This window comes from Oncorhynchus kisutch, linkage group LG6 (assembly GCF_002021735.2).
Source record: "Oncorhynchus kisutch isolate 150728-3 linkage group LG6, Okis_V2, whole genome shotgun sequence".
Classification (NCBI taxonomy): Eukaryota; Metazoa; Chordata; class Actinopteri; order Salmoniformes; family Salmonidae; genus Oncorhynchus; species Oncorhynchus kisutch.
Window position 1 is genome coordinate 10,740,218 of NC_034179.2, and position 10,996 is coordinate 10,751,213.

General features: G+C 43.9%; 1 protein-coding gene across 1 annotated transcript in view; it reads left to right on the top strand.

The window, feature by feature from the left end:
* Nucleotides 1-10,996, top strand: part of shc3 (SHC (Src homology 2 domain containing) transforming protein 3) — a 67,622-nt gene that overhangs the window by 30,844 nt on the left and 25,782 nt on the right. The window contains exon 2 of the mRNA XM_031826154.1: nt 7,608-7,678. Coding sequence (XP_031682014.1) covers nt 7,608-7,678 — 71 coding nt within the window. The remainder of the gene's footprint in view (nt 1-7,607; nt 7,679-10,996) is intronic.

The following is a 10,996-nucleotide window of genomic DNA, read 5'->3' on the forward strand; positions in this document are numbered from 1 at the left end:
CTGGCCTGCTGTTATAGCTCAGACGGACACTAACCTGGACTGGCCTGCTGTTATAGCTCAGACAGACACTAAACTGGCCTGCTACTATAGCTCAGACAGACGCTAACCTGGCCTGGCCTGCTGTTATAGCTCAGACGGACACTAACCTGGACTGGCCTGCTGTTATAGCTCAGACGGACACTAAACTGGCCTGCTACTATAGCTCAGACAGACGCTAACCTGGACTGGCCTGCTGTTATAGCTCAGACAGACACTAACCTGGACTGGCCTGCTGTTATAGCTCAGACAGACACTAAACTGGCCTGCTACTATAGCTCAGACAGACGCTAACCTGGCCTGGCCTGCTGCTATAGCTCAGACGGACACTAACCTGGCCTGCTGCTATAGCTCAGACGGACACTAACCTGGCCTGCTGCTCTAGCTCAGACAGATACTAACCTGGCCTGCTGCTATAGCTCAGACGGACACTAACCTGGCCTGCTGCTCTAGCTCAGACAGACACTAACCTGGCCTGGCCTACTGCTAATGCTCAGACAGACACTATTCTGGCCTGCTGCTATAGCTCAGACAGACACTAACCTGACCTGCTGCTATATCTCAGACATATACTAACATGCCCTGGTCTGCTCATGTTGATCAGACAAACACTAACCTGTACTACTGCTATAGCTCAAACAGATACTCACTTGGCCTGCTGCTATAGCTCAGACAGGTGCTAACTTGGCCTACTGCTATAGCTGAGACAGACACTTACCTGGCCTGCTCATATAGCTCAGACAGACATTATCCTGACCTGCTGCTATTGCTCAGACAGACACTAACCTGGCCTGATTCTATAGCTCAGACAGACACTAATCTTGCCTGCCCTGCTGCTATAGCTCTAACTGACACTAACCTGGCCTGGCCTGCTGCTATTGCTCAGACAGACACTAATCAGGCCTGCTGCTATAGCTTAGACAGACACTAACCTGGCCTGGCCTGCTGCTCTTCCTCAGACACTCAATAACCTGACCTGGCCTGCTGCTATTTATCAGACAGACACAAACCTGGCCTGCTGCTATTGCTCAGACAGACAAAAACCTGGCCTGCTGCTATAGCTCAGACAGACACTAACCTGGCCTGCTGCTATTGCTCAGACAGACACTAACCTGTCCCTGGCCTGCTGCTATAGCTCAGACAGACACTAACCTGGCCTGCTGCTATTGCTCTAACTGACACTAACCTGGCCTGGCCTGCTGCTATTGCTCAGACAGACACAAACCTGGCCTGCAGCTATATCTCAGACAGACACAAACCTGGCCTGCTGCTATATCTCAGACAGACACTAACCTGGCCTGCTGCTATATCTCAGACAGACACTAACCTGACCTACTGCTTTAGCTCAGACAGATATTAACCTGGCCTGCTTCTATAGCTCAGACAGACACAAACCTGGCCTGCTGCTATGGCTCAGACAGACACTAACCTAGCCTGCTGCTAGGGCTCAGACAGACACTAACCTAGCCTGCTGCTATATCTCAGACAGACACTAACCTGACCTACGGCTTTAGCTCAGACAGATATTAACCTGGCCTGCTTCTATAGCTCAGACAGACACAAACCTTCCCCAGCCTGCTGCTATAGCTCAGACAGACACTAACCTGGCCTGATGCTATAGCTCAAACATACACTAACTTGGCCTGCTGCTATACCTCAGACAGACACTAACCTGGCCTGCTGCTGTTGCTCAGGCAAACAGTTACCTGCCCTGGCCTGCTGCTATAGCTCAGGCAGACAGTAACCTGCCGTTGCCTGCTGCTATAGCTCAGCTGGACACTAACCATCCCTGGCCTGCTGCAATTGCTCAGACAGATACTAACCCTCACTGGCCTGCTGCTATATCTCAGACAGACACTAACCGGGCCTGCTGCTATAGCTCAGACAGACACTAACCTGGCCTGCTGCTATATCTCAGACAGACACTAACCTGGCCTTCTGCTATAGCTCAGACAGACACTAACCTGGCCTGCTGCTATAGGTCAGACAGACAGTAACCTGGCCTGCTGCTATATCTTAGACAGACACTTACCTAGCCTGCTGCTATATCTCAGACAGATACTAACCGGGCCTGCTGCTATAGCTCAGACAGACGCTAACCTGGCCTGCTGCTATAGCTCAGAGACACTATCCTGGCCTGCTGCTATATGTCAGACAGACATTTACCTTTCCTGGCCTGCTGATATAGCTCAGACAGACATGAACCTGGCCTGCTTCTATAGGTCAGACAGACACTAACCTGGCCTGCTTCTATAGCTTAGACAGACACTAATCTGGCCTGCTGCTATATCTCAGAAAGACATTAACCTGGCCTGCTTCTATAGCTCAGACAGACACTAACCTGGCCTGCTTCTATAGCTCAGACAGACACTAACCTGGCCTGCTGCTATATCTCAGACAGACATTAACCTGGCCTGCTTCTATAGCTCAGACAGACACTAACCTGGCCTGCTTCTATAGCTCAGACAGACATTAACCTGGCCTGCTTCTATAGCTCAGACAGACACTAACCTGGCCTACTTCTATAGCTCAGACAGACATTCAGCTGGCCTGCTTCTATAGCTCAGACAGACATTAACCTGGCCTGCTTCTGTAGCTCAGACAGACATTCACCTGGCCTGCTTCTATAGCTCAGACAGACATTCACCTGGCCTGCTTCTGTAGCTCAGACAGACATTCACCTGGCCTGCTTCTATAGCTCAGACAGACATTAACCTGGCCTGCTTCTGTAGCTCAGACAGACATTAACCTGGCCTGCTTCTATAGCTCAGACAGACACTAACCTGGCTTGCTTCTGTAGCTCAGACAGACATTCACCTGGCCTGCTTCTATAGCTCAGACAGACATTAACGTGCCCTGTCCTGCTGCTATACTTTAGCTCTGCTGTTGTACTTGTTGCTTGATTCACAACGAGTCTGAGACTGGAATTCTGATCCAGGATTAGTTTTTCCTTTTAGATCATATGGAATAATATCTGAATTTATGATGAAGTGTCTCAAAGTAATAGTGCGTATCTAGTTTCAGTGCCCAGATTCCCCAAACACTTATTTCGCAAGAACTTAAGAAGGTTCTTAAGAACAAAAATGAAGACTACTTAGGATGGTTCTTCTGCAATTCCTCAACAATATCTTAAGATTTAATGATTTTCTTACGAACTTCTGAAATATCTTCTTACAAATCTTCGTAAGAGGTGTTGCTAGGCAACCGTTTTAGCTACCTCTCTAGCTAGCAATGGAAATCATGTTAGCATATTTCTGATCGAAAACATGTTATTGAGTTTATAATTAATCAATACTGATACTTTCAGAAGAAGTTTGTGAGTGAATTAAACATGTTTCCCCCCAAAAAAAATTTACATGTTCAACTTTTTCTCACTGCCCTGAGTTTAAGACAAAAATTAAACCTTGGAATTAACAACATTTCCAATAACTTTATTTTCAAGAATCTAATTTCTTCTTAACTTTTTGCTTAAAGGTGAAACATAAGAAATACTGCAATAACATTTTCAAGAAGCTTTTTGAGGAATAGAAACTTTGCTTATCTTTCTTCATAAGTCTATAGTTAAGGAAAACATGGCAGTTAAGAAGAAATGTCTTCTTATAAGAAGGTTTTGTGAATCTGGGCCCAGGTCTACCCTGTCCACATAATCTTATTCATTATGATCTAAAAGGCTAAACTGATCCTAGATCATCCAGCACTCCTTCTCTGAGACACTTTTGTGAATAATAATTGAGTCACATTGAGATAAAACATTTTTTTTTAAAGAGAGCCCTGTATACGTTTACAAATAAAACCCTGTACATAAATAAAACACAATAGACCTACATAATAACACACTCTATAATAAAACACACTATAATAAAACACACTATACAGTGCCTTGCGAAAGTATTTGGCCCCCTTGAACTTTGCGACCTTTTGCCACATTTCAGGCTTCAAACATAAAGATATAAAACTGTATTTTTTTGTGAAGAATCAACAACAAGTGGGACACAATCATGAAGTGGAACGACATTTATTGGATATTTCAAACTTTTTTAACAAATCAAAAACTGAAAAATTGGGCGTGCAAAATTATTCAGCCCCTTTACTTTCAGTGCAGCAAACTCTCTCCAGAAGTTCAGTGAGGATCTCTGAATGATACAATGTTGACATAAATGAATAATGATGATAAATACAATCCACCTGTGTGTAATCAAGTCTCCTTGTAATCAACAGACCTACATAACCAATACAAATAAAACACACTACAATAAAACACACTATAAAAATACACACTATAATAAAACACACTACAATAAAACACACTATAAAAATACACACTACAATAAAACACACTATAAAAATACACACTACAATAAAACACACTACAATAATACACACTATAATAAAACACACTATAATAAAACACACTATAATAAAACACACTATAATAAAACACACTATAATAATACACACTATAATAATACACACTATAATAATACACACTATAATAATACACACTATAATAATACACACTATAATAATACACACTATAATAAAACACACTATAATAAAACACACTATAATAAAACACACTATAATAATACACACTATAATAATACACACTATAATAAAACACACTATAATAAAACACACTATAATAAAACACACTATAATAATACACACTATAATAATACACACTATAATTAAACACACTATAATAAAACACACTATAATTAAACACATAATACACATCATTAAACATATTTAAGAAAAGCAATTGCATTCTGTAACATATAAGTCTCCAATCAATCATGTTAAGTGCCTGAAAGGCACCAGAATATCGAACTGCAAGGAATACTATTATTTTTCCACACATAAGGGGCAAAAAAAAAAACGATCCAGATTTCCCCAATTCTGTGGAGACCAAAGGGATCTCCACAGTTATCCATCCCTTAGAACGGGTTTGGTCATTAGTACATCTAAAATTAATCAATGAAGTAATGTACAGAGGAAGTTTCTGCAAGACTACTGTGTAAATACATAAGAGAGTGCAGCTCTCTTCTTACAGACAGAGAGGTCCAGTGGTGATTTTAGCATGTAAATCTTGGTGGGGAAAAACAAAAAAAATTGGGATGTATGCCAGCAAAGACACCACACAACACTAAACAATACATTAATTGCATTATAACGGTGACAAACGGTGCACACAAACTGTTAGGGCCTACAGTATCAACACCTTACCACCTGCTCCACATGGCTATCAGAGGAGCCTTGTCTGGCAGTGAAACAGTTAATTCAGCCTCATTTACTGACATAAAAAAACATAGCTGATATGGCTGACTTGCTTAAACAAATGTGGTTTCTAATGACAATTGAGATTTTCAAACTATGGCATAAGGGGACGACAAGAGGATTATGAGGCAATCCATAATTTAAATTAAGACATTAATGAGTGAGCTATGACGGACATAGTGAATATAACTATTTGTTCAGCACTTTTGTACAGCTGCAGAATTCAGAACATGGGCTGTTCTTACAGTATTCTCCCTGTACACCAAGTCAGAACCGTAGGATAAATAAAGGAGGCATATAAGCAGACAATGATAGCTCTTACAATATTTGATGATTACATTTCTCTAATACAGGGGCTCCACCAAGTCAGAGCAGTAGGCAAAATTAAAAGGTGAAAATAGACCAAATTATTAGGGTGAAGCACATGGCTACTAACAGCATACTACACAACATCCACTTAGTATTACTTCTTAGCTACTGTATACATATCTCCCTGGCATATTACATCATTTATGCAGCAGCATACAAGACATTTTTGGACTCACCTCACCTTTGTGGACTCACTTGAAAAGGAAGGTAGCGCGGCGGTCCTTCGTGGGCAAATTTTGTCATCAAAGTCTCCAATTCTCTGGATTTATGATGCTTTCAAGACAACTTTCAAGACAAAAAGTTGAATCATGATGACATCAGGGATCTTCAGGTCGTAGCTCTCGAGTTGGGTGAAAGTTAAACACGTATTTTCACAGTCGTAGCTTGATTTTCCCAGTTGTCTTGAACTCACTAAAGTCTAAAGTGTTTTGAGCACGGCACAAATCATGCTTCATTGACAGCACGGCCAATGTTGAATGTTTATCATTTCAAACTAGGAAAAGAGACCATTAATCTTAGACTTGGTACCTCACAGCCACTCCACTGAATATCAGGCTAATGATAGCTTTGCGATGCTTGCAGTTAGCCACTTATTCCTTACAAACCACTCGTTGTTGAATTTGCGATTTCCAACTTGTTGTGTAATGTTTATGTCCAGTGGCCGATGAGCACCGATACCTTTTATCTATAATTTCTCTTCATAATTTCTCTTAATATGACAAGGATTAAAAAGGATTTGCCAGTAGATTGTCGACTTGATTCATGATGATGACTGGTAGCTCAGATTTTGAATGTATGATGTTGGACAGTCCAATCAAATGTACTGTCGATAGAACGTGATTTGACATGATTTTATCTGTGGCCAATGAGATTGAGCCTTCTTGGATGGGCACTTTTGTAACTCTATGGCAGCACCCAAGGGGCTTGAATTTTTGAGGTCTACCCTTAGACTTGGCCATGAAGTAGTGTCCCCATGAGTGACAGAAAACTGATCCAATCACGGCTCAACGCTCTGTATTTTCTGCTGGCTTGCCTCTCCACCACAGAAAGCACTGAGCTAGGCTGAAACACCTGCATTTTGGAGCTGCCTTACTCAAGAAAACAAAGAAGAGACCATGTTTGTATGCGGCTTTAACTCAATGACATATATATATTTTAATGTTGTTTGCAAACTTATATGTGACACGTATATTAATGCCAAAATTACATGCAAAAGAGACCAGCCCAAATTAGTTTTATTAATATTACATTTGTTGCCACTGGAGAGGTCTGGTCCACATGTTTGTAAAGAATACAATGTATCGCAGTGATAAAACATATTACTGAATGGAATACTGAGTCAAAAACAGATGCTGCCGCGTGAATATAAACAATGTCAACATAGTCTATTACAGGGAGAATCTTCATTCTATTTTCGGGAACTGAGGCAGGATTTATTTCTACATAAAACAACAATCAAAGATCTCAGCTTCTTTGTCAAGTTTCCAACGTGTGTTTCAAAAGGCAAACTTGTCATCAATCCAGATACCGAAGGAGTATAGTGAGAAACATGCTCCATTTGGCCTCCATTTTGGAGTACAAAATACGCAAGTTCTCAGGGTCAGCGCTACGAGACCTAGAGAACAGCATAAACCTGGTTTTATTTGCATTTAACACTCATTTAACATCCGTAAGTGATTTTTGGATTGAGTCAATATCATGCTGAAGGTCACGAATGGCCTGCTGCACTGAAGAGGCACAGGAATAAATAACTGTGTCATATGTGCCCTGGTCCTCTTTCTCAGACTACAATGGCTGCTTATATTATAAGAGGTAGAATTGCAAATATCCTGGGTGTTAAAGTCACATTGTTTTGACATAATTAAATGCTTCACATCTTGACATTCATCCATTAACTAAATGAATCTCTTCTCTCTCTCTTCTAGTATTTGGGTTGCATTGAAGTCCTTCGGTCGATGAAATCACTGGATTTCAACACGAGATCGCAAATAACAAGGTAAGAGATTCTTGTATTTTGTTGAAGGAAATGGATACTATGTGGGAGCATTTTATTATGTGTTGTGTAATCCATTTCACCCATATCTTACTCATACTTTAACCCTGTTTTACCCAAATGTACCCCTATTTGACCCCATGTTTTACCCCCATTTTATCCCTATTTGACCCCATGTTTTACCCCCATTTTGTCCCTATTTGACGCCATGTTTTACCCCCATTTTGTCCCTATTTGACCCCATGTTTTACCTATATTTTATCCATATGAACCTGTTTTACCCCCATTGCATTCGGAAAGTATTCAGACTCTGACTTTTTCCACTTTTTGGTACGTTACAGCCTTATTCTAAAATGTATTCAATTGTTCCCCCCCCCCCCCCCCCCCCCCCCCCTCATCAATCTACACATAATACCCCATAATGACAAAGCAAAAACAGGTTTATAAAAACTATAAACTGATATATCACATTTACACAAGTATTCAGACCCTTTATTCAGTACTTGGTTGAAACACCTTTGGCAGCGATTACAGCCTTACAGTCTTCTTGGGTGTGACGCTACAAGCTTGGCACACCTGTACTTGGAGAGCTTCTCCCATTATTTTCTGCAGATCCTCTCAAGCTCTGTCAGGTTAGATAGGGAGCGTTACTGCACAGCTATTTTCAGGTCTCTCAGAGATGTTCGAATAGGTTCAAGTCCGGACTCTGGCTGGGCCACTCAAGGACTTGTCCCAAAGCCACTCCTGAAAAACATCCCCACAGCATGTTGCTGCCACCACCATGCTTTACCATAGGGATGGTGCCAGGTTTCCTCCAGATGTGACACTTTGCACTCCGGCCAAAGAATTCAATCTTTGGTTTCATCAGACCAGAGAATCTTGTTTCTCATTGTCAGAGAGTTCTTTATGTGCCTTTTGGCAAACTCAAAGCGGGCTGTCATGAGTAGCTTCCGGAGTAGCTTCCGTCTAGCCACTCTAACATAAATCTAACCCCAGAGCCACTCTTCATTGTGCGCCTAGCATTCTGTCTGGTTTAACCAGCAGCGTTCACACTACTGCAGGGCAAGGACCACATGATATTGTACTATCCATTGATGAGAGAGAGGGAGAGAGAAACAGAGAGAGAGAGAGGGAGTGAGAGAGAGAGATGGAAAGGGGGAGGGAGAAATGTAGAGAGAGAGAAATAGAGAGAGAGTGTGTGTGAGAGAGAGAGAGAAAGAGAGAGAGAGAGGGGCGAGATAGATAGGGAGAGAGAGGGAGAGATGGAGAGATGGGGAGTGAGAGGGAGAGAGAGAGAGAGAGGGGGGGAGAGAGAGAGAGAGGGAGGGAGGGAGTGGGAGAGATGGAAAGGGGGAGGGAGAAAGGTAGAGAGAGAGAAATAGAGAGAGATAGTGAGAGAGAGAGAAAGAGAGAGAGAGGGTGAGAAAGATAGGGAGAGAGAGGGAGAGATGGGGAGAGAGAGAGAGAGAGATGGGGAGAGAGAGAGAGAGAGAGATGGGGGGATAGAGAGAGAGAGATGGGGGAGAGAGAGAGAGAGAGAGAGAGAGAGAGAGAGAGAGAGAGAGAGAGAGAGAGAGAGAGAGAGAGAGAGATGGAAAGGGGGAGGGAGAAAGGTAGAGAGAGAGAGGGGCGAGATAGATAGGGAGAGAGAGGGAGAGATGGAGAGATGGGGAGGGAGAGATATGTGGAGAGAGAGATAGGGGGAGAGAGAGAGACCCTTAACCATTTGTTGTTTTGAAACTTCTGTATGTATAATGTTTACTGTTAATTTTTATTGTTTATTTCACTTTTGTATATTATCTACCTCACTTGCTTTGGCATGTTAACACGTTTCCCATGCCAATAAAGCCCCTTGAATTGAATTGAATTGAATTGAATTGAATTGAATTGAGAGAGAGAGAGAGAGAGAGAGAGAGAGAGAGAGAGAGAGAGAGAGAGAGCAGAGAGAGAGAGGGAGAGGGGAGGGGGAGGGAGAGATGGAGAAAGGTAGAGAGAGAGAGAGAGAGGGAGTGGGAGAGATGGAGAGGGGGAGGGAGAAAGGGTAGAGAGAGAGAGAGAGAGGGAGTGGGAGAGATGGAGAGGGGGAGGGAGAAAGGTAGAGAGAGAGAGAGAGAGAGAGGGAGTGGGAGAGATGGAGAGGGGGAGGGAGAAAGGTAGAGAGAGAGAGAGAGAGGGAGTGGGAGAGATGGAGAGGGGGGAGGGAGAAAGGTAGAGAGAGAGAGAGAGGAGGGAGTGGGAGAGATGGAGAGGGGGAGGGAGAAAAGGTAGAGAGAGAGAGAGAGAGAGAGGGAGTGGGAGAGATGGATAGGGGGGAGGAGAAAGGTAGAGAGAGAGAGAGAGAGGGAGTGGGAGAGTTGGAGAGGGGGAGGGAGAAAGGTAGAGAGAGAGAGAGAGAGAGAGGGAGTGGGAGAGATGGAGAGGGGGAGGGAGAAAGGTAGAGAGAGAGAGAGAGAGAGAGAGAGAGGGAGTGGGATAGATGGAGAGGGGGAGGGAGAAAGGTAGAGAGAGAGAGGAGAGAGAGAGAGGAGAGAGGAGAGGGGAGTGGGAGAGATGGAGAGGGGGAGGGAGAAGGTAGAGAGAGAGAGAGAGGGAGTGGGAGAGATGGAGAGGGGGAAGGGAGAAAGGTAGAGACGAGATAGAGAAGAGAGAGGGAGTGGGAGAGATGGAGAGGGGGAGGGAGAAAGGTAGGAGAGAGAGAGAGAGAGAGAGAGGGAGTGGGAGAGATGGAGAGAGGAGGGAGAAAGGTAGAGAGAGAGAGGAGTGGGAGAGATGGAGAGGGGGGAGGGAGAAAGGTAGAGAGAGAGAGAAGAGAGGGAGTTGGGAGAGATGGAGAGGGGGGAGGGAGAAAGGTAGAGAGAGAGAGAGAGGGAGTGGGAGAGATGGAGAGGGGGAGGGAGAAAGGTAAGAGAGAGAGAGAGAGAGGGAGTTGGGAGAGATGAGAGGGGGAGGGAGAAAGGTAGAGAGAGAGAAGAGAGGGGGGAGTGGAGAGAGTGATGGAGAGGGGGAGGGGAAGGTGAGAGAGAAGAGGAGAGAGAGAGGGAGTGGGAGAGATGGAGAGGGGAGGGAGAAAAGGTAGAGAGAGAGAGAGGGAGTGGGAGAGATGGAGAGGGGGAGGGAGAAAGGTAGAGAGAGAGAGAGAGAGAGAGAGAGAGAGGGAGTGGGAGAGATGGAGAGGAGGAGGGAGAAAGGTAAGAGAGAGAGAGAGAGAGAGAGGGGTGGGAGAGATGGGAGAGGAGGAGGGAGAAAGGTAGAGAGAGAGAGAGAGAGAGAGAGAGGGAGTGGGAGAGATGGAGAGGGGGAGGGAGAAAGGTAGAGAGAGAG